The sequence below is a fragment of the Suncus etruscus genome, chromosome 4, assembly GCF_024139225.1.
Source record: "Suncus etruscus isolate mSunEtr1 chromosome 4, mSunEtr1.pri.cur, whole genome shotgun sequence".
Lineage (NCBI taxonomy): Eukaryota > Metazoa > Chordata > Mammalia > Eulipotyphla > Soricidae > Suncus > Suncus etruscus.
In genome coordinates, this window is record NC_064851.1 from 163,888,177 (window position 1) to 163,912,806 (window position 24,630).

The window sequence follows — 24,630 nt, forward strand, 5'->3', positions numbered from 1 at the left end:
CTCATTGGAATTTTACACAGGAGACTCTTGACTTTTGCTAGGAATAAACCTGAGGTGAATGCAGTAATGTTTGCAGAAGTTTCTGGCTTTCTTCAAAAATGTATTTCCAGAAAACATTTGTCTATCCTTATTCTTGAGAGTTTGTTTAAAGATTTTAGCAAGGGAGCAGAGCTGCTCCTATACCCTCTACTCAAGAATGGGTCTGTTTGTATTCAGGGAAGGATGTTCTCTTGGACCCAGTGCACAGATTTGGGAGGTTTGGACTGGGAGCAGTGGTGATAGTAGACACTCACCTCGTGAGCTAAGTCAGCAGAATCAACCCTAGCATACCCATATTTTACTGCCTTTAATTCTCCTAAAGCTTTATTTTTTAATTGATAAGCAGAACATGGTTGGTATCACTCACTGGTAAGACATTTTCATGAAAACTCTCTTGTGTTTATATAGAGCTTTTTATTAGTTTATGTGACATATCTAATTATTGCCAAATTCAAATTCTCCTCCCCCCTCCTACCTTCCACTCGGGCTTGGGGTCCCTGGGGCAGCTTGCTTGGATTGCCGCGCTGCTGCAGGGCTGGAGTCCACATGGGTGGAAGGGACTTACCCAGTCCGCTCTCCACTCAGGCTTGGGGTCCCTGTCTCTGGGACGGGCGCCCACGTGGGTGAGGGGCACTCTCCAATCCGTCCGTTCTCCGCTGGGGCTTGGGGTCCCTGTCGATCCAGTGTTGTTTTGTAGCAATTTTACAGTATGAAGTACAGTGTCCATAGTGAACTTTACCATAATGGTTTGACACTGATAAGTTGTATTTCTTAATCTTGCTTTTATTCTCTGAAGTGAATTCTACTAAATTGAGGTCTTCTATAGAAAAATCACATAAGTGTGCAATTTTTTTTATTTGTTTGCAATCAAAAGCAAAAGTTTCAAGTGTATTATAAGTACTGGTGGCAGTTTCCATAAGTACGTTTTCTTTGAAAAATTCCTTCTAGTTTTGCAGCTGTTGCACTGAACTTTGTTGTCATTCCTTAACTCTTCGTCTTTAAAAAATTCAGAGGGGCATTCCTATAATGTACATTTATCTGTAGATGTAACAGCCAGAGACAAATGAACAAATGTCTCATAAACCTCAGACTTTTGGTGGCATGTGAGACACTGGAGTATAGATTTGAATTGTCCTTTAAAGAGATCATAAATAATAGATTTGTGAGCCTTTTGGTGTTCTGGACTAAATTGTTCATAATTTTCATTTTCCATGAGATGTGTAGTTTTGTCTGTCATTAGATTTACAGTAAGCAAGTCCTGATGTAGTCCCTCTACTAGAAACATCAGTAGTTCATGTGGATCCTGCTGATTATGTCCAGAAAACTGGTCATTAAGTAAAAAAATTGTTACTTTGAATCTTTTTTTTTTTTTTTTTTGGTTTTTGGACCACACTCGGTGCTGCTCAGGGGTTACTCCTGGCTGTCTGCTCAGAAATAGCTCCTGGCAGCATGGGGGACCATATGGGACACGGGGATTCGAACCAACCACCTTTGGTTCTGGATCGGCTGCTTGCAAGGCAAACACCGCTGTGCTATCTCTCCGGGTCCACTTTGAAGCTTTCAGGGTTAATATATCTATGAAATCCATTTCACATGGTTTTGATGAGCCGACCAAATTCTTCGTCTAATTTACCTTTATGCCCCATTGGATTTTTCTTGTTAATATCCTTTTAATAATGAACTTGATGAAAATACTGAGTCAAATCTGAAATATTATACAAGCATTGCAATATTGAGTTCATGTAGCAAGAGTTTCCTATATTTTGGAGCCCAGTTAAGACAGGTTCCTATCTTTCCTTTTGCATCTCGGAGTGTAAGGGTTTATCACTACCGTCAGTCTCACTCAATGTATGGCGTGTGGCAGCTAAATCCTTGTTCCCTGCCCCAGAGACCTCAGCAATATTACTGTTGTTAGTGTCTTGAGTATTCTGTTTTTGCTCTGAAGGGGAGTTTATAGTCTGAACCTGATCATTTGTGCTAGCCCGATTTCTAACAAGGCATAATGGAACTCAAAATATCTTGGAAGGGTTGTCATTTGTAGAATCATAGGCATACCCCCTTCCTCTTAGGAGAAGATATCCAGCTATGCATTTTTCATCCTCCTTTATCCAAATAGGTTTATGGGTTGTTTCTTGTCTCTGAATATCTTCTTTAAAATGTCTTTCCACTGCAGTGTAACTTTCCCCTTGGGGTAAGTTTAATTTAGTGTGATAAGAGTCAAAGATATCAAATCCGTTGGTGGTAAACCTCTTTTTCTATTTTTTTGCAATTGAGTTTTTAAGGTTCTGTGAGTCCTTTCTACAGTGGCCTGTCCCCTACAATTGTAAGGAATTCCTTTGAGATGTCTTATCTGCCATTCTTTACAAAAAAATTCAAAAGTTTTGCTAACATAGGCTGGCCCATTATCAGTTTTTATAGAATATGGAATACCCATCACAGAAAAACATTGTAAAAGAAAACTACAAACAGCCTTAGATTTTTGAGAATACATAGGAATTGCCCACATAAACCGAGAATAAGTGTCCACCACAACATGAAGATGAGGTTTTCTTGGAAATAAATCTGTTTGAGTTATATCCATTTGCCAAAGTCCGTTAGACTGTAAGCCTCTTGGGTTTGCTCCTGCTATATGAGTCTTTTTTTGTTACCGGTGCACTTATGTTGCAGTTTTCTACAATTTCTCTAGCTTGCCTCCATGGAATTTGGTAATTCACATGTAAACGTCAAGCATTTATGTGTAGGGCTGAATGTTCCTCTACAGGTGCCTAAATATAGGCATTGCTAGCAAGTCAGCAGTTTTATTTCCTTGAGCCATCAGTCCTGGAAATCCTGAGTGTGCTCTAATATGCCTGATGAAGATGGCCTCAGTTAATTTTTGAAGAAGCTGCTGCAATTGTTTAAGTAAGTTCTGTATGATTGGGTTATTAGCATTAAGGGAAGCAGTGGCTATCACATGACATAAATTTACCACATACAAAGAATCAGAAGCTATATTCATGGCTTCAGATACATTTTCTAATAGGTAAATTAACGTTGCTAATTCAACTTTCTGTGCAGATTTATATTTGGTATCTATGGTCATATTAATGTTGTCTCCGGTTATTCCTCCTTTTCCATTTTGGGATCCATTGATGTAAAAAACTTTGGCATTGGGAATAGGGGAATCCCAAACAATTGAAGAAATAACAAACTGAGTTTTCTTTAAAAAGTCCCAAGTTTTTCCTGCTGGATAATGGGAGGATATTTCTCCTGTGAAATCTGAGAGGGCCCTTTGTGGAGATTCATTAATTGGCAATATTGACTCAATTTTCTTTTTTGGTATTGGCAAAACTATTTTATATGGGTCAAAACCTAGTAAAGGTAGATCTGAGTCTTGCCTTGATAATAATCTCTGAAATCAGTTGCAAGTAGGGGACAACTGAGCGAGGCTGTTTGTTATGTAAATACACCCATTCCAAAGGTCCTGACTGTTACATAAGGCCCCTGTGGGGGTTTCTATAGTAGGGAAGATTAACAGAAATACCTTTTCTCCTGGGATGAATCTTAAGAGAAACGATTTTTGTAATCTGCTCAAGAAGATGTCCAATTCATTTTTGGCAGCTGTTGTTAATTTTCTCGGGCTAACTAAAGCAGGGTCACCTTCCAAAGTTTTAAACGGATAAGACAACTCTGTATTCGGGATTCCTAGTGCAGGGCGGAGCCAATTTATGTCACCTAAAAGTCTCTGAAAATCATTAAGCGTTCTGAGGTTTTCTTTTTTGATAGAAATTTTTTGTGGATGTATTGACGTCCGGTCCAAAATAAAACCCAAATATTGATATAGTGGCATTATCTGTATTTTTTCTAAAGCTATTTTCAGTCCTGATGTTTGTAAACAGTCAATAACATCAGAGTGTAAGTCCTGTAAATCTGTTTCATTGTTCATTGTGAGCAAGATATCATCTGTATAATGAAATATCATGACTTGAGGAAAATTTTCACGAGCAGGGCTCAAAACCTTATCTACAAAAAACTGGCACATTGTTGGGGAATTCAACATGCCTTGGGGGAGAACAGTCTAATGAAAATGTCTGCAGGGATGGGTGTTATTGAGAGAAGGAACTGAGAATGCAAAACATTTTTTATCATCTGGGTGGATAGGAATATGGTAGAAGTAGTCTTTCAGATCAGTTATAATTAGTGGCCATTCCTTTGGAATAAATACAGGTGATGGTAAACCAGTGTGCAATTTGCCAATGGATAAATTTACAGCTCTTAAGATCCATCAAAAGTCTCTATTTACCGGATTTCTTTTTTATAGTGAATATCGGAGAATTCCATTGAGTAAAAGATGGTTCAATATGTCCTAAACTTAGCTGTTCCTTCACTAATTCTGTCAGCCAAATTGGTTTGTCAGATATTCATTTCATTTTTATTGGTGCTGGTGTTTTTTTTTTTTTTTTTTTTTTTTTTTTTGTAGTTTTTGGGTCACACCCGGCAGTGCTCAGGGGTTACTCCTGGCTTCATGCTCAGAAATTGCCCCTGGCAGGCACGGGGGACCATATGGGATGCTGGGATTCGAACTGATGACCTCGTGCATGAAAGGCAAATGCCTTACCTCCATGCTATCTCTCCAGCCCCGGTGCTGGTGTTTTTATGGTAGTGGCCCCTTCTAAACATTTTGGGTTTTTAAAATCAAAAGAAGGTCTGGCTCTTCTGGAGCTAATGGGATGTGGAATTCTGCTTTCTTTTTTTTTTTTTTTATAATTTTTTTATTTTGAATTATGAGAACAAAAGATGCAAAGAAAGAGGATAAGGTAAAGTTACAGTGGAAGGACAATCACCCATAACATAATTATCAGAAGAAGTCCCCTTGCTGATATCTTAACTTTGAACTTTCACCAAAGAAAGTTAAGATAAATAAAACAGAATCCATGTGCAATTACTTTGTCCCTCAAGTTCCCATATTGTAGCACATTATAATATTTCTTAACAGCACACAAGGCAATCTAAAGCCATCAAACTTACGTAACTCCTTAAACATTAGAGGCATAGTATTTTTTACATTTCCATGTACATGCATATTAGCTTAAGTTAACCTCAAATTTTAAGTGGGTGCGTTTTAAGAATTAGAGTCAAAGGAGCACAGTAAAAACGGTGTTAGAGTGGCAATTGTTGTTTGCATAGGCCCACCAAAATATGAGAGGCATGGAAAGGAATAACCTTGGCCTAAATACAAAGAGATCCTACCCCCGAAGTTTCCTGGCATAAGACCAGCTCTAGGCCTCAGGCAAGTTATCGTTCGATCCAAGACATTGTCCGTAGCGCAAACACACTTATCACACAGTCTCTGTTGTTGGTCTCATGTTTCTGTATTAAAGATTCTGGAATCTGCTTGTCCTACATTGAAGTCATGATGTGGAGTGCCTTCTCGTTTCACCTCACCATGAAAGGGCAATGCAGGAAGCCCTGTCCTGTAAGCAGGTCGTTGTTGTTAAGTCTTCTCAGTGTTTAGGGAAGTCTCTTTTGAGCAGGACCATGCCTGAGCAGTGGTAGGGTCTTCCGTGGTAGAGGATTGCTTCCAGGTGATGTTATAGACAAACCTCACCATTAACGGGCAATACAGCAAGCCCTGTCCAGTAAGCAGGTCATTGTTCTTGTTGTCTTCTCAGTGTTAAGGGGTGTCTCTTTTGAGTAGATCGATGTCAGAGCAGCTGTAGGGTCGTCCCTGGTACAGGAATGCCTCCGGGTGATGTTATATACAACCTTGGATGTTTTGTAAATGTCTTCTGTAGATCAAGGGGTAAATGGAGAATGCCCATTCTTCTGAGGCCTGTGCCAGGTCTTTATGTCAATGTTCAGGGTGTAAGGTCTCATTGCACTACAAGATTTGTGTGTTCCCATTTCTATTAGATAAGAACTTATAGGTATGTATAGTATTTTCCCATGTTACTGTGCCTACGCAAACAAGATATAAAGCCACGTGGTGCTATCAGATATATGGGGGCGTAAGAACATTTCCAACAAGACCCATGACTTCGTTCAAACATAAGTATTAAACTGAGGGATTCTTTCACACCAAATTCCATAATGAGCAGTTCACAAAGAGAAGATAAAAAACATGGGGGGGGGGGATCATCACTGTATAAGAAAGTATTTAGCAAAAGTTATAGCCGTCAAAGAAAACACCCATAAAATGTTGAAAAGATATGTGTCCTTTTTATGCCTTTTAAAATAGTTGGGTGGGTGTTTACTCAAGGGCACCACTTTGGTCTGTGACTTAGGACTCAACAGTACTTAAGTTAGAAAGGGTAAAAAAGGAGTAATGATGATAGGAGTTAAAGAAGTTAAAGAGAAATATGAACTTATGAAGGGGTATGCAAAAGGGCAGAGTACAAAATGGACATTCTGCATACATAAAAACATAACTCAATGATAGTGAGTACTATTAATGTTTCTTGTGAGAGTACTATTAATGTTTCTTGTGAGAGAACTATTAATGTTTCTTGTGAGAGTACTATTAATGTTTCTTGTGAGAGTACTATTAATGTTTCTTGTGAGAGTACTATTAATGTTTCTTGTGAGAGTACTATTAATGTTTCTTGTGAGAGTACTATTAATGTTTCTTGTGAGAGTACTATTAATGTTTCTTGTGAGAGTACTATTAATGTTTCTTGTGCTTTTGTCTTGTGATTTTGTCTTTTTTCTTGTGATTTTGAAAATGTAGACTGGACAGAGATTACCAGTGCCAGCCAAACCTCCTCCTGCTAGACTCCCGGCTCCCAAAAGGAGAGATCCTTCAAGAAGCTGGGAGACCAGAAGTTCAGAGCCCCACCCAGACCCTCCCTAAGGAGCCACATGGATAGTGGGGGAAGGCCTAGGGTACCTTCAAGCTCCACCAAGGGACCCAACTCACCGGCTTGCCCTGGCGTGTGGCCCGGGGAAGCCCAGGAGATCTGGAGAAAGGCGGTAGAGGGGTGCTGGGGTTACTCAAGTCCCGAACCCCCACTAGGCCTGGCCAAGCAGGCCTCCGGCATGGCGGGGGCCTGCCACACCTCCTCCTGCTAGACTCTCGGCTCCCAGGAAGGAGAGATCCTTCAAGAAGCTGGGAGACCAGAAGTTCAGAGCCCCACCCAGACCCTCCCTAAAGAGCTGCATGGATAGTTGGGGAAGGCCTAGGGTACCTTCAAGCTCCACCAAGGGAACCAACTCACCGGCTTGCCCAGGCGTGTGGCCCGGGGAAGTCCAGGAGATCTGGAGAAAGGCGGTAGAGGGGTGCTGGGGTTACTCAAGTCCCGAACCCCCACTAGGCCTGGCCAAGCAGGCCTCTGGAATGGCGGGGGCCTGCCACACCTCCTCCTGCTAGACTCTCGGCTCCCAGGAAGGAGAGATCCTTCAAGAAGCTGGGAGACCAGAAGTTCAGAGCCCCACCCAGACCCTCCCTAACGAGCTGCATGGATAGTGGGGGAAGGCCTAGGGTACCTTCAAGCTCCACCAAGGGAACCAACTCACCGGCTTGCCCAGGTGTGTTTCCCGGGGAAGCCCAGGAGATCTGGAGCAAGGTGATAGAGGGGTGCTGGGGTTACTCAAGTCCCGCACCCCCACTAGGCCTGGCCAAGCAGGCCTCTGGCATGGCGGGGGCCTGCCAAACCTCCTCCTGCTAAACTCCCGGCTCCCAGGAAGGAGAGATCCTTCAAGAAGCTGGGAGACCAGAAGTTCAGAGCCCCACCCAGACCCTCCCTAAGGAGCTGCATGGATAGTGAGGGAAGGCCTAGGGTACCTTCAAGCTCCACCAAGGGACCCAACTCACCGGCTTGCCCAAGCTTGTGGCCTGGGGAGGCCCAGGAGATCTGGAGCAAGGCGGTAGAGGGGTGCTGGGTTTATCCAAGTCCCGCACCCCTACTAGGCCTGGCCAAGCAGGCCTCTGGCATGGCGGTGGCCTGCCACACCTCCTCCTGCTAGACTCCCGGCTCCCAGGAAGGAGAGATCCTTCAAGAAGCTGGGAGACCAGAAGTTCAGAGCCTCACCCAGACCCTCCCTAAAGAGCTGCATGGATAGTGGGGGAAGGCCTAGGGTACCTTCAAGCTCCACCAAGGGACCCAACTCATCGGCTTGCCCAGGCGTGTGGCCCGGGGAAGCCCAGGAGATCTGGAGCAAGGCGGTAGAGGGGTGCTTGTGTTACTCAAGTCCTGAACCCCCACTAGGCCTGGCCAAGCAGGCCTCTGGCATGGCAGGGTCCTGCCAAACCTCCTCCTGCTAGACTCCCGGCTCCCAGGAAGGAGAGATCCTTCAAGAAGCTGCGAGAGCAGAAGTTCAGAGCCCCACCCAGACCCTCCCTAAAGAGCTGCATGGAAAGTGGGGGAAGGCCTAGGGTACCTTCAAGCTCGACCAAGGGACCAAACTCTCCGGATTGCCCAGGCGTGTGGCCCGGGGAAGCCCAGGAGATCTGGAGCAAGGCAGTAGAGGGGTGCTGGGGTTATCCAAGTCCCGCACCCCCACTAGGCCTGGCCAAGCAGGCCTCTGGCATGGTGGGGGCCTGCCACACCTCCTCCTGCTAGACTCCCGGCTCCCAGGAAGGAGAGATCCTTCAAGAAGCTGGGAGACCAGAAGTTCAGAGCCCCACCCAGACCCTCCCTAACGAGCTGCATGGATAGTGGGGGAAGGCCTAGGGTACCTTCAAGCTCCACCAAGGGAACCAACTCACTGGCTTGCCCAGGTGTGTTTCCCGGGGAAGCCCAGGAGATCTGGAGCAAGGCAGTAGAGGGCTTCTGGGGTTACGCAAGTCCCGCACCTCACTAGGCCTGGCCAAGCAGGCCTCCGGAATGGCGGGGGACTGCCAAACCTCCTCCTGCTAGACTCCCGGCTCCCAGGAAGGAGAGATCCTTCAAGATGCTGGGAGACCAGAAGTTCAGAGCCCCACCCAGACCCTCCGTAAAGAGCTGCATGTATAGTGGGGGAAGGCCTAGGGTACCTTCAAGCTCCACCAAGGGACTCAACTCACCGGCTTGCCCAGGTGTGTGGCCTGGGGAAGCCCAGCAGATCTGGAGAAAGGCGGTAGAGGGGTGCTGGGGTTACTCAAGTCCCGAACCCCCACTAGGCCTGGCCAAGCAGGCCTCCGGAATGGCGGGGGACTGCCACACCTCCTCCTGCTAGACTCTCGGCTCACAGGAAGGAGAGATCCTTCAAGAAGCTGGGAGACCAGAAGTTCAGAGCCCCACCCAGACCCTCCGTAAAGAGCTGCATGTATAGTGGGGGAAGGCCTAGGGTACCTTCAAGCTCCACCAAGGGAACCAACTCACCGGCTTGCCCAGGTGTGTTTCCCGGGGAAGCCCAGGAGATATGGAGCAAGGTGATAGAGGGGTGCTGGGGTTACTCAAGTCCCGAACCCCCACTAGGCCTGGCCAAGCAGGCCTCCGGAATGGCGGGGGCCTGCCACACCTCCTCCTGCTAGACTCCCGGCTCCCAGGAAGGAGAGATCCTTCAAGAAGCTGGGAGACCAGAAGTTTAGCGCCCCACCCAGACCCTCCCTAAAGAGCTGCATGGATAGTGAGGGAAGGCCTAGGGTACCTTCAAGCTCCACCAAGGGACCCAACTCACCGGCTTGCCCAGGCTTGTGGCCTGGGGAAGCCCAGGAGATCTGGAGCAAGGCGGTAGAGGGGTGCTGGGGTTATCCAAGTCCCTCACCCCACTAGGCCTGGCCAAGCAGGCCTCTGGCATGGTGGGGGCCTGCCACACCTCCTCCTGCTAGACTCCCGGCTCCCAGGAAGGAGAGATCCTTCAAGAAGCTGGGAGACCAGAAGTTCAGAGCCCCACCCAGACCCTCCCTAAGGAGCTGCATGGATAGTGGGGGAAGGCCTAGGGTACCTTCAAGCTCCACCAAGGGACCCAACTCACCGGCTTGCCCAGGTGTGTTTCCCGGGGAAGCCCAGGAGATCTGCAGCAAGGCGGTATAGGGCTGCTGGGGTTAGTCAAGTCCCGCACCTCCACTAGGCCTGGCCAAGCAGGCCTCCGGAATGGCGGCGGACTGCCAAACCTCCTCCTGCTAGACTCCCGGCTCCCAGGAAGGAGAGATCTTCAAGATGCTGGGAGACCAGAAGTTCAGAGCCCCACCCAGACTTTCCCTAAAGAGCTGCATGGATAGTGGGGGAAGGACTAGGGTACCTTCAAGCTCCACCAAGGGACCCAACTCACCGGCTTGCCCAGGTGTGTGGCCTGGAGAAGCCCAGCAGATCTGGAGCAAGGCGGTAGAGGGGTGCTGGGATTACTCAAGTCCCGAACCCCCACTAGGCCTGGCCAAGCAGGCCTCCGGCATGGCGGGGCCTGCCAAACCTCCTCCTGCTAGACTTCCGGCTCCCAGGAAGGAGAGATCCTTCAAGAAGCTGGGAGACCAGAAGTTCAGAGCCCCACCCAGACCCTCCCTAAGGAGCCGCATGGATAGTGGGGGAAGGCCTAGGGTACCTTCAAGCTCCACCAAGGGACCCAACTCACCGGCTTGCCCAGGCGTGTGGCCCGGGGAAGCCCAGGAGATCTGGAGCAAGGCAGTAGAGGGGTGCTGGGGTTATCCAAGTCCCGCACCCCCACTAGGCCTGACCAAGCAGGCCTCTGGCATGGTGGGGGCCTGCCACACCTCCTCCTGCTGGACTCCCCGCTCCCAGGAAGGAGAGATCCTTCAAGAAGCTGGGAGACCAGAAGCTCAGAGTCCCACCCGGACCCTCCCTAAGGAGCCGCATGGATGGTGGGGGAAGGCCTAGGGTACCTTCAAGCTCCACCAAGAACCCAACTCACCGGCTTGCCCAGGCGTGTGGCCCGGGGAAGCCCAGGAGATCTGGAGCAAGGCGGTAGAGGGGTGCTTGGGTTACTCAAGTCCCGAACCCCCACTAGGCCTGGCCAAGCAGGCCTCCGGCATGGCGGGGGCCTGCCAAACCTCCTCCTGCTAGACTCTCGGCTCCCAGGAAGGAGAGATCCTTCAAGAAGCTGGGAGACCAGAAGTTCAGAGCCCCACCCAGACCCTCCGTAAGGAGCCGCATGGATAGTTGGGGAAGGCCTAGGGTACCTTCAAGTTCCACCAAGGGAACCAACTCACCGGCTTGCCCAGGCGTGTGGTCCGGGGAAGTCCAGGAGATCTGGAGCAAGGCGGTAGAGGGGTGCTGGGGTTACTCAAGTCCCGAACCCCCAGTAGGCCTGGCCAAGCAGGCCTCCGGAATGGCGGGGGCCTGCCACACCTCCTCCTGCTAGACTCCCGGCTCCCAGGAAGGAGAGATCCTTCAAGAAGCTGGGAGACCAGAAGTTCAGAGCCCCACCCAGACCCTCCCTAAGGAGCCGCATGGATAGTGGGGAAGGCCTAGGGTACCTTCAAGCTCCACCAAGGGACCCAACTCACCGGCTTGCCCAGGCTTGTGGTCCGGGGAAGCCCAGGAGATCTGGAGCAAGGCGGTAGAGGGGTGCTAGTGTTACTCAAGTCCCGAACCCCCACTAGGCCTGGCCAAGCATGCCTCCGGCATGGCGGGGCCTGCCAAACCTCCTTCTGCTAGACTCCCGGCTCCCAGGAAGGAGAGATCCTTCAAGATGCTGGGAGACCAGAAGTTCAGAGCCCCACCCAGACCCTCCCTAAAGAGCTGCATGGAAAGTGGGGGAAGGCCTAGGGTACCTTCAAGCTCCACCAAGGGACCAAACTCTCCGGATTGCCCAGGCGTGTGGCCCGGGGAAGCCCAGGAGATCTGGAGCAAGGCGGTAGAGGGGTGCTTGGGTTACTCAAGTCCCGAACCCCCACTAGGCCTGGCCAAGCAGGCCTCCGGCATGGCGGGGGCCTGCCAAACCTCCTCCTGCTAGACTCTCGGCTCCCAGGAAGGAGAGATCCTTCAAGAAGCTGGGAGACCAGAAGTTCAGAGCCCCACCCAGACCCTCCCTAAGGAGCCGCATGGATAGTGGGGGAAGGCCTAGGGTACCTTCAAGCTCCACCAAGGGACCCAACTCACCGGCTTGCCCAGGCGTGTGGCCCGGGGAAGCCCAGGAGATCTGGAGCAAGGCAGTAGAGGGGTGCTGGGTTTATCCAAGTCCCGCACCCCCACTAGGCCTGACCAAGCAGGCCTCTGGCATGGTGGGGGCCTGCCACACCTCCTCCTGCTGGACTCCCCGCTCCCAGGAAGGAGAGATCCTTCAAGAAGCTGGGAGACCAGAAGTTCAGAGCCCCACCCAGACCCTCCCTAAAGAGCTGCATGGATAGTGGGGGAAGGCCTAGGGTACCTTCAAGCTCCACCAAGGGACCCAACTCACCGGCTTGCCCAGGCGTGTGGCCCGGGGAAGCCCAGGAGATCTGGAGCAAGGCAGTAGAGGGGTGCTGGGGTTATCCAAGTCCCGCACCCCCACTAGGCCTGGCCAAGCAGGCCTCCGGCATGGCGGGGGCCTGCCAAACCTCCTCCTGCTCGACTCCCGGCTCCCAGGAAGGAGAGTTTCTTCAAGAAGCTGGGAGACCAGAAGTTCAGAGCCCCACCCAGACCCTCCCTAAGGAGCCGCATGGATAGTGGGGGAAGGCCTAGGGTACCTTCAAGCTCCACCAAGGGACCCAACTCACCGGCTTGCCCAGGTGTGTGGCCTGGGGAAGCCCAGCAGATCTGGAGCAAGGCGGTAGAGGGGTGCTGGGATTACTCAAGTCCCGCACCCCCACTAGGCCTGGCCAAGCAGGCCTCCGGCATGGCAGGGTCTTGCCAAACCTCCTCCTGATAGACTCCCAGCTCCCAGGAAGGAGAGATCCTTCAAGAAGCTGGGAGACCAGAAGTTCAGAGCCCCACCCAGGCCCTCCCTAAAGAGCTGCATGGATAGTGGGGGAAGGCCTAGGGTACCACCAAGCTCCACCAAGGGACCAAACTCACCTGCTTGCCCAGGCGTGTGGCCCGGGGAAGCCCAGGAGATCTGGAGCAAGGCGGTAGAGGGGTGCTAGGGTTACTCAAGTCCCGAACCCCCACTAGGCCTGGCCAAGCAGGCCTCCGGCATGGCGGGGGCCTGCCAAACCTCCTCCTGCTAGACTCCCGGCTCCCAGGAAGGAGAGATCCTTCAAGAAGCTGGGAGACCAGAAGTTCAGAGCCCCACCTTGACCCTCCCTAAAGAGCTGCATGGATAGTGGTTGAATGTCTAGGTTACCTTCAAGCTCCACCAAGGGACCCAACCTACCGGCTTGCCCAGGCGTGTGGCCCGGGGATGCCCAGGAGATCTGGAGCAAGGCGGTAGAGGGGTGCTGGGGTTACCCAAGTCCCGCACCCCCACTAGGTGTGGCCAAGCAGGCCTCCGGCATTGTGTGGGCCTGCCAAACCTCCTCCTGCTAGACTCCCGGCTCCCAGGAAGGAGAGATCCTTCAAGAAGCTGGGAGACCAGAAGTTCAGAGCCCCACCCAGACCCTCCCTAAAGAGCTGCATGTATAGTGGGGGAAGGCGTAGGGTACCTTCAAGCTCCACCAAGGGACCCAACTCACAGGCTTGCCCAGGTGTGTGGCCCGGGGAAGCCTAGGAGATCTGGAGCAAGGCGGTAGAGGGGTGCTGGGGTTACCCAAGTCCCGCACCCCCACTAGGCCTGGCCAAGCTGGCCTCCCACTTGGCTTGGGCCTGCCAAACCTCTTCCTGCTAGACTCCCGGCTCCCAGGAAGCGGTATTCTGCTTTCTACTGTTTGTGTTGGTCACGGCCCCACAGGGATGGTCAAAATAGGCTCACGTGAGGTTTGATTATCGCTTTTTGATTTTTGGGGCCATAAAATATCATAGTCCTTGTACTCAACACACAGGAGTTCAGGCCTTCTACACCTTCTAGCTAATACCGGATTTCTTGAAGAGGCCAATTTTCTGGTCATTATCAGAAATAACGTAACCTGAGCACCAGTATCTATCATGCCATCAAAGGATTGCCCTTTTAAGTGAAGTTTGATCATTGGGTGTTCATCTTTATATTTAGTAACCAGAGCTATGATTGGGTTTTCAGCAGCACCCGGATCTGTGCTTCCTAAACCTCCAATTCTAATCTTATCTGAAGTCCCAAATTTGACATAAGGCACTATTACTATTTGGGCAATCACTTCTCTTTTTTTAAAGGTCCATGTAACTGGTATGGTAATAACTACAATGATTTCTCCCATAGACTCTGAGTCAGTGATACCAGTGGTTACTGATATACCCTTTATTTCGAGGGAACTTCTGCCAGGAATCAAACCCATAATACCATAATATCTGGGGGTGATGGGCCCACAATGCCAGTTTCTAACATGTAAGGGCATGCTCCTGGGTAAATTTTAATGTCCTCTGAGCATAATATGTCCAATCTGGTACTCCCTGATGTGGTGTGAATTTATTCCCTTATCTTAGTGAAGTTTCTTGGGCTCGGCTTGGAAGGATTATTGTCTGTGAACTTTGCCCCTGATTTGGAAGGGTCTTGGGGGAGGCCCTGTGGGCGTTTCCCTGCATCTTGTATGTGTGCCCTTGAGGAGCTGAATTTATAAGGAAAGGGCAATTTCTTTTGATATGACCCTGTTTTCCACAATGCTAGCAGGTGAATTGCCTCCTGGAGATTGTGTTGAAACCTCTACTTAGGTTATTATCAATGAGGTTTCCGGATCTGCAATCTTTTGCCCAGTGGCAACCCTTTTTGCATTTTGGGCAAAGACCTGGTTTACGGAAAGTGCCCTGTCCTTGAAGGGGTAAGACATCATTCTCTTGGTAACTGGGAAGGTTTGTACCGAGTCTAAGTGGGGTGGGGGTTGGGGTTCCCCATAGACATTCCGACAGGCATAAATGCAGAATACCTAATATTTGTTTACTTAGTGATTTTGGCTTTTAGCCTTTCTGTTATATTGATCATTTTGTGGACAGAATATATTTACCCCTCTGTGTCTTTTGGGTCTGGCCTTGGGGGGTACTCAGTCCTCAGAGGCTTTGAAGAAATCTCCAAAGAAGTGATGCCAACCCAATTTCCAAGGTGGTAGAGAAAGCCGTATAAACTTTACAGAACTTGTTCTACTGGGTTTTATTGGGCATATGATTACAGGAGATGAACATAAAATGATAGATTATATGATTTTGTTGTTTGTGGAAGGGCAATTTAAAGGAAGTTATCAAAGACCTTCATATGGAATTGTTAATTTCCATCTGTTATTTATTGAATTCTTAACTTGCTTCTCTTACTGGGAGAAACAAGTCTCTTGGCAGCTAATATTGTAACTTTTGAACTGGAAAGAATCTTGAAGATTAATAAATCATCAGTATTTCAGAAGTGAGGATGTTAAAGTAATAAATTATTCTTCCATAGTAATTTGTTCTCCTGCAACTTAATTCTCCAGTTCAGGCTATCTCTAAAAGTTTTTATTTATTTATTTTTTTTGGTTTTGGGGCTACACCCGGTGATGCTCTGGGGTTATTTCTGGCTTTCTGTTCAGAAATAGCTCCTGGCAGGCACGGGGGACCCTATGGGACACCGGGATTCGAACCAACCATCTTTGGTCCTGGATCGGCTGCTTGCAAGGCAAACGCCGCTGTGCTATCTCTCCGGGCCCATAATTAAAATATTTTTTGGGCCCAGAGAGATAGCACAGCAGCGTTTGCCTTGCAAGCAGCCGATCCAGGACCAAAGGTGGTTGGTTCGAATCCCGGTGTCCCATAGGGTCCCCCGTGCCTGCCAGGAGCTATTTCTGAGCAGATAGCCAGGAGTAACCCCTGAGCAGTGCCGGGTGTGGCCCAAAAACCAAAAAAAAAATTTTTTAAATGATTTATTTTAAACTTAATCTAAATTTATATTTTAATGGCACAAAACATTTGGTCTAATTTAATGCCTTAGATTTCTCTGCCTTTTTTTGGTGGGATTTTTGTAATTCGTTGAACTTTTATAATTTATTGAACTATAATTAACAGTCAACATTCTTTTAGTTTCAATCATATGGTGATTTGAAATTTGTATACAGTGCAAAATGATAATCACATTTACTTACATTAATTTACTTTTAACTTCATCTTAGGAACTTAGGAATTTGTAGTACTACATTTTTGATTATATGACTCATGTTATACATTGTAGCTTCTTGAGTTTTATAAATTTAAGGCATTTTGGGTGTATCTTCGTGGCTATTCTTGGTTAACTAGCCAGATGTCTGGGTGTCGGAGAGCAAGGATGAGGCAGTACTCACTGGAATCTTAAAATGAGATGTAATTTACAGCCTTAAAATTATTACTTTTAAAGTATGCAGTTCAGTAGATCTAAGCATATAAGCAAAGTTTGACAGCTATCACATGACATTATCTTAGTCCATTTTATCATCAAGTTCTAGAACTTCACCTACTCATACTCATCCTTTTGCATCCATTGTAGTCACTCCCTTCTATTTCCACAATAGTGCCACCACTAATTTGTTCTTTGTCTCATAGATGTCCTCAGTCTGGACATTTTTTGTCAATGAAATTCAATATTATCCTCCATGTACAGATGAGTATCCATTTGTTTTCACTATTTTGAGCAAATCTGTAAATATTTAAGTGTAGGATTTTTGTTTTTTAAATGCTACATAAATATGTATAATTAAAATAATGTTTCAGATATGTACATATCACCCAGGAACTTGCTGATTTATTTTTGTGTGTTTTATATGGGATTTTGTCTAAGTAAGTACAGCAATAAATATAATTTATTTCACTGTTTATTTTCTGGACATTTAGTATATTCGGTTGAATATCTTTGGACACGTTAGCTTTTTATATCTTCTTTCATTCTCATTGCTCTTGAGAATGGTGATATTTAATTTTGTCCCCTTGTTGATGCCAGGTACTTATCTTTATATAAGCAAAGCATTTAGTCTACCACTGAAATACATCCCTGCCCATACTAACATTTTGAACAATGTGACAAAGGAAAGCCTCTTCAACAAGTGGTGTTGGGACAAGTGGTCAACCATACGCAAAAAAGGGAACTCAGACCTTCATCTAATACCATGCATATAGGTCAAATCCAAATGGTTTAATGACCTTGATATCAGATCTGGAACCATAAGTTATATAGAAGAACACATAGGTAAAACACTCCATGACATTGCTACTAAAGGAATCTTCAAGGAGGAATCACCACTGTCCAAATAAGTGGAAGCAGATAAATAAATGGGACTATAATAAGCTGAGAAGCTTTTGCTACTCAAAGGAAATAGGCCACCCAAAGAATGGGAGAAACTATTCACCTAATACCCATCAGATAATGGGCTATATACAAGATACTGGCAGGCCCTAACAAGAAAAACATCTAAGCCCATGAAAATATGACAGTTCCTCAAAGAAGAAATACAAATGGCCAAAAGACACTTGAAAAGATGCTCCACATCACTAATCATCAGGGAGATGTAAATCAAAACAATGAGGTACCATCTCATGCCACAGAGACTGGTACATATCACAAAGAACAAGAATAATCAGTGCTCGTGGGGATGGGGGGAGTAAGGAACTCTCATTCACTGCTGGTGAGAATGCCATCCAGTCCACTCTTTTTGGGAAAAAAGTGCAGTTAGAGAAATAACTACACCGACAACTAACATAACAATGTGAATGAATGAGGGAAGTAGAAAGCCTGTCTCAAATACAGGTGGGGGGTGGGTAAGGGAGGTGGGAGATTTGGGGCATTGGTGATGGGAATGCTGAACTGGTGAAGGGGCGTGTTCTTTATTATGACTGAAGCCCAACTACAATAGTGTTTATAATCAAGTTGTATAAATAAAGATATCAAGAAAAGAATTTTTACACTTAAAACAAACATTGCATTGTTACTTTGTTTTTTATTTTAGGTACAGTTGAAAACTAGTGTTTCTAGTCAGTATGTAATTCGGACACAGCCTACCAATTGGTGTCTTTCCACGCTGGAGTGTGCTGCAGTGGCTCTTTCTATTTTGGAGAAGAACAATTCCATACATGAGGTATGTGTTTGGAAAGTTACTTAGTTTTTATAAATAGGAACTTGATTTTAATTCATCTGTAAAATTTATAAATGAGTAGCTTGTTAAGCTTGTAGCTCAAATGATAAATAGAATGATTCTGGGATAGAAATTCTGTGTACTTTTGTAACTTTTTTCCCCCTTGGTGTTTTATCTGTGTGAGTTTAGCCTTCCAGATTGCATTATTTAAACATCCATTCAAAGCTGTACAACCATCATTTGTAATAAATCATTATTAATATTATTGTAAACCACAGAATTTAAATCAATAAAATAAATAAGAAAGAACATATATATGAAATATATAATAATAGATATGTGTATATCTATATATGTATATGGATATACATATATATGCCATATTTATTCAAGTATAATGCACACCCATGTATAACGCACCCCTAATTTTCGATTAAAAATTGGTATAAAATTTTGTTTTACACCAAGCATTGTAATTGACAAAATTGACGTGCACCCATGATAAAAATCATTTATTGACAACATAAACTAGTATAAACACAATACCGAAATAAAATGACCGGTAACAATATTTATTTAAATATTTATTTAAAATGCTTCAAAGTCAGATTCATCGTCAGATACACTAAAGAGTTGTTCCCATTCTTCTCGAGTTAATTTTTCATCAGTGTCCTAGTTGGCAGGAACATCTGTTTCTCCAGTTTCTTCGCTTTCTTCTGAGTCTGAATTCCACAGCAGGTCATCTTCTGTGCCGTCCATGTTATTGCTGATGCCTGTCTTCAAAAAACTCTTGATGATCATTTCTTTTGGTATGTCTTCCCATGATGTTTTAACCCAGGATGTCATGAGAGATAGGCCAGGTTTCTTGAGGTTTTTTTTTTTCTTTGCCCTCTTGTACAGTGCACAGGCTGTGCCCTCATTGGACTGGCCGCCACTGCTACCCCACCCCAGCCCTTGTTTATAACGCACACCCAAACTTTGATTTCTTTCTTTGGTAGAAAATTTTGTGCATTATACTCGAATAAATACGGTGTGTATATTTTGTTTTGGGGCCACACCCGATGATGCTCAGGGGTTACTACTGGCTATGCACTCAGAAATCACTCCTGGCTTGTGGGAATAAATGGGATGCTTGGGGATCGAACTGCAGTCCATCCTAGGTTAGCACATGCAAGGCAAACACCTTAGCACTTGCGCCACTGCTCTGCCCCGGCTCAATATTTTTTAAGCTAAAGAGCATCCATACAATTTTACATTGTTTTTTTTATAATTATTTTATTTAAGCACTGTAGATACAAAATTGTTCATGATTGAGTTTCAGTTATAGCTGTATATCACTCTTTACCAATGCACATTTCCTGTCACCAAGGACCCCAGATATCCCTCCCCTGCCTGTCCTTGGTGCAGGTATTTTTTTTTTTTTAATTTTTTTTTTATTTTAATTATGACAACAAAGATGCAAAGAAAGAGGACAGGGTAAAGTTACAGTGGAAGCCCAATCACCCATAAACAGGATTCTCAGTAGTCCCATCGATGATATCCCAGCCTTGAACTTTCAGCCAAAGAGCATTAAGAAAAACAAAACTGAACCCATGTACAATACAATTACTTTGTCCCTCAAATCCCCAGTTGTAGTACATATTGTTTCTTAGCAGCACACCATATAATCTAAAGATATTAGACTTATGTAACTCTTTAAACATTGAGGGCAAAGTACATTTATCTAGTTCCATGCACATGCTTACTAGTTTAAGTTAACCTCAAAAGTTTTAATGGGTTGTTTTTCTTAAGGATTGGAGTCAAGGGAACATAGTAAAAAACGATATTAAAGTGGCATTTGTTTGCATAGGCCCACCAAAACATAAGGGACATGGAAAGACAAATTATGGTCTAAATACATGGAGACCCTACCCCTGAAGTTTCCTGGCACAGGACTGACTCTAGGCTCCAGGCAAACTAGTTTGTCCAATTCAAGTCATCGTCTGTAGTGGCAATACACCTCCATTCCTCACATAGTCTCTGTTGTTGGTATCATGCTTCTGTATTAAAGATCCTGGAGTCTGCATATCCCATATTGCAGTCAGGATGGTGCAGAGCATCCTCTCGTTTCACCTCACACTTAAGGGGCAATAGAGAGAACCATGTCCTGTAGAGCAGGTCATTGTTGTTGTCATGTCTTCTCACAGGTCATTGTTGTTGTCACATCTTCTCAGTATAAACGGAAGTGTCTTTTAAGGAGGTCGATGTCACACCCTTGGTGGTGTCTTTCCTGGTAGAGGACTGCTTCCAACTGTTGCTATAAAAGACCTTGGATGTTTCGTAGATAGCTTGCCTGGTTCCAGCGTGAATGGAGAATGCCCATTCATCTGAGGCCTGTGCCAGGTCATTATATCAATATTCAGGGTGTAAGGTACAATGTAATGAGATTTATTAGATAATAACTAATCTGTATGTATAGTGTTCTCCCATTTTAATGTGTCTATGCAAACAAGGATCAATGCCATGAAGCGTTATTGGTGCATCTGGAGGCAATAGGAACAAGACCAGCAATTTCCATGACATAGTTCAATCATAGGCATCAAACTGAGGGACAGTTCCACCAACAATCCTTACTGAACAGCTTACAAAGAAAAGACAAGATGAAAAGTGGATAGAAACATCATGGTAGGAGAATATATAGAGAGTTACAGCAGTTAAAGAAAATAATCATAAAATATTCAAAAGATATATGTGTTCAATATGTGTTCGATTTGTGTCCTTCTAAATAGTTCTGGGATTTGGAAGATCTACTGTAAGTCTTTGGTCAGAGATTAAAGCTGTGAGTTACTGAAGTTAAGAAGGGTAAATCTGGGGTACTGATGGTTGGGAGGAGCAAATGATCGCGCGGGGGCGCTAGCCCCCGCGCGGTTTCAAAATGTAGACTAGTATGAAATTGCCAGTGACAGTCCGAGTATAGCTGAGCAATTATCTGCCACCCCCCAGATCAAACGCCACCCCCTAAGCCAACCTCTGGAGCCGGCCTGGGAGTGGGTAAAACCCAGGGTGCCCCATCAGCTCCTCCCAGAAACCCACCTGGAGATCCGGAGGAAAGGGGGAAAGGGGGGTCGGGTGACCCAGGTCCGGGCCCCCCACCCTAGGCCAGGCCAAAAGGCCGCTGGCACATGCGGAGGTCTGCCAGCTGCCCGCCCGTGCTACTAAAAATCCTGCTCCAGGAAGGGAGAGAGACCCTCCCAGGCCCGAAGGGCAGGGATTTAAGCCCAACCTAGGCCAGTCCCCAGACCCGGCCTGGGAGTGGGTAAAACCCAGGGTGCCCCATCAGCTCCTCCCAGAAACCCACCTGGAGATCCGGAGGAAAGGGGGAAAGGGGGGTCGGGTGACCCAGGTCCGGGCCCCCCACCCTAGGCCAGGCCAAAAGGCCGCTGGCACATGCGGAGGTCTGCCAGCTGCCCGCCCGTGCTACTAAAAATCCTGCTCCAGGAAGGGAGAGAGACCCTCCCAGGCCCGAAGGGCAGGGATTTAAGCCCAACCTAGGCCAGTCCCCAGACCCGGCCTGGGAGTGGGTAAAACCCAGGGTGCCCCATCAGCTCCTCCCAGAAACCCACCTGGAGATCCGGAGGAAAGGGGGAAAGGGGGGTCGGGTGACCCAGGTCCGGGCCCCCCACCCTAGGCCAGGCCAAAAGGCCGCTGGCACATGCGGAGGTCTGCCAGCTGCCCGCCCGTGCTACTAAAAATCCTGCTCCAGGAAGGGAGAGAGACCCTCCCAGGCCCGAAGGGCAGGGATTTAAGCCCAACCTAGGCCAGTCCCCCAGACCCGGCCTGGGAGTGGGTAAAACCCAGGGTGCCCCATCAGCTCCTCCCAGAAACCCACCTGGAGATCCGGAGGAAAGGGGGAAAGGGGGGTCGGGTGACCCAGGTCCGGGCCCCCCACCCTAGGCCAGGCCAAAAGGCCGCTGGCACATGCGGAGGTCTGCCAGCTGCCCGCCCGTGCTACTAAAAATCCTGCTCCAGGAAGGGAGAGAGACCCTCCCAGGCCCGAAGGGCAGGGATTTAAGCCCAACCTAGGCCAGTCCCCAGACCCGGCCTGGGAGTGGGTAAAACCCAGGGTGCCCCATCAGCTCCTCCCAGAAACCCACCTGGAGATCCGGAGGAAAGGGGGAAAGGGGGGTCGGGTGACCCAGGTCCGGGCCCCCCACCCTAGGCCAGGCCAAAAGGCCGCTGGCACATGCGGAGGTCTGCCAGCTGCCCGCCCGTGCTACTAAAAATCCTGCTCCAGGAAGGGAGAGAGACCCTCCCAGGCCCGAAGGGCAGGGATTTAAGCCCAACCTAGGCCAGTCCCCAGACCCGGCCTGGGAGTGGGTAAAACCCAGGGTGCCCCATCAGCTCCTCCCAGAAACCCACCTGGAGATCCGGAGGAAAGGGGGAAAGGGGGGTCGGGTGACCCAGGTCCGGGCCCCCCACCCTAGGCCAGGCCAAAAGGCCGCTGGCACATGCGGAGGTCTGCCAGCTGCCCGCCCGTGCTACTAAAAATCCTGCTCCAGGAAGGGAGAGAGACCCTCCCAGGCCCGAAGGGCAGGGATTTAAGCCCAACCTAGGCCAGTCCCCAGACCCGGCCTGGGAGTGGGTAAAACCCAGGGTGCCCCATCAGCTCCTCCCAGAAACCCACCTGGAGATCCGGAGGAAAGGGGGAAAGGGGGGTCGGGTGACCCAGGTCCGGGCCCCCCACCCTAGGCCAGGCCAAAAGGCCGCTGGCACATGCGGAGGTCTGCCAGCTGCCCGCCCGTGCTACTAAAAATCCTGCTCCAGGAAGGGAGAGAGACCCTCCCAGGCCCGAAGGGCAGGGATTTAAGCCCAACCTAGGCCAGTCCCCAGACCCGGCCTGGGAGTGGGTAAAACCCAGGGTGCCCCATCAGCTCCTCCCAGAAACCCACCTGGAGATCCGGAGGAAAGGGGGGAAAGGGGGGTCGGGTGACCCAGGTCCGGGCCCCCCACCCTAGGCCAGGCCAAAAGGCCGCTGGCACATGCGGAGGTCTGCCAGCTGCCCGCCCGTGCTACTAAAAATCCTGCTCCAGGAAGGGAGAGAGACCCTCCCAGGCCCGAAGGGCAGGGATTTAAGCCCAACCTAGGCCAGTCCCCAGACCCGGCCTGGGAGTGGGGAAAACCCAGGGTGCCCCATCAGCTCCTCCCAGAAACCCACCTGGAGATCCGGAGGAAAGGGGGAAAGGGGGGTCGGGTGACCCAGGTCCGGGCCCCCCACCCTAGGCCAGGCCAAAAGGCCGCTGGCACATGCGGAGGTCTGCCAGCTGCCCGCCCGTGCTACTAAAAATCCTGCTCCAGGAAGGGAGAGAGACCCTCCCAGGCCCGAAGGGCAGGGATTTAAGCCCAACCTAGGCCAGTCCCCAGACCCGGCCTGGGAGTGGGTAAAACCCAGGGTGCCCCATCAGCTCCTCCCAGAAACCCACCTGGAGATCCGGAGGAAAGGGGGAAAGGGGGGTCGGGTGACCCAGGTCCGGGCCCCCCACCCTAGGCCAGGCCAAAAGGCCGCTGGCACATGCGGAGGTCTGCCAGCTGCCCGCCCGTGCTACTAAAAATCCTGCTCCAGGAAGGGAGAGAGACCCTCCCAGGCCCAAAGGGCAGGGATTTAAGCCCAACCTAGGCCAGTCCCCAGACCCGGCCTGGGAGTGGGGAAAACCCAGGGTGCCCCATCAGCTCCTCCCAGAAACCCACCTGGAGATCCGGAGGAAAGGGGGAAAGGGGGGTCGGGTGACCCAAGTCCGGGCCCCCCACCCTAGGCCAGGCCAAAAGGCCGCTGGCACATGCGGAGGTCTGCCAGCTGCCCGCCCGTGCTGCTAAAAATCCTGCTCCAGGAAGGGAGAGAGACCCTCCCAGGCCCGAAGGGCAGGGATTTAAGCCCAACCTAGGCCAGTCCCCAGACCCGGCCTGGGAGTGGGTAAAACCCAGGGTGCCCCATCAGCTCCTCCCAGAAACCCACCTGGAGATCCGGAGGAAAGGGGGAAAGGGGGGTCGGGTGACCCAGGTCCGGGCCCCCCACCCTAGGCCAGGCCAAAAGGCCGCTGGCACATGCGGAGGTCTGCCAGCTGCCCGCCCGTGCTACTAAAAATCCTGCTCCAGGAAGGGAGAGAGACCCTCCCAGGCCCGAAGGGCAGGGATTTAAGCCCAACCTAGGCCAGTCCCCAGACCCGGCCTGGGAGTGGGGAAAACCCAGGGTGCCCCATCAGCTCCTCCCAGAAACCCACCTGGAGATCCGGAGGAAAGGGGGAAAGGGGGGTCGGGTGACCCAGGTCCGGGCCCCCCACCCTAGGCCAGGCCAAAAGGCCGCTGGCACATGCGGAGGTCTGCCAGCTGCCCGCCCGTGCTACTAAAAATCCTGCTCCAGGAAGGGAGAGAGACCCTCCCAGGCCCAAAGGGCAGGGATTTAAGCCCAACCTAGGCCAGTCCCCAGACCCGGCCTGGGAGTGGGGAAAACCCAGGGTGCCCCATCAGCTCCTCCCAGAAACCCACCTGGAGATCCGGAGGAAAGGGGGAAAGGGGGGTCGGGTGACCCAGGTCCGGGCCCCCCACCCTAGGCCAGGCCAAAAGGCCGCTGGCACATGCGGAGGTCTGCCAGCTGCCCGCCCGTGCTACTAAAAATCCTGCTCCAGGAAGGGAGAGAGACCCTCCCAGGCCCGAAGGGCAGG

At 49.1% G+C, this 24,630-nt stretch overlaps 1 protein-coding gene across 1 annotated transcript in view; it reads left to right on the forward strand.

Annotated features, from left to right (window-relative positions):
• The window catches only part of DTWD2 (DTW domain containing 2), a 79,960-nt gene that overhangs the window by 37,117 nt on the left and 18,213 nt on the right, over window positions 1–24,630 (forward strand). Inside the window, exon 5 of the mRNA XM_049771414.1 lies at window positions 17,810–17,938. Coding sequence (XP_049627371.1) covers window positions 17,810–17,938 — 129 coding nt within the window. The remainder of the gene's footprint in view (window positions 1–17,809; window positions 17,939–24,630) is intronic.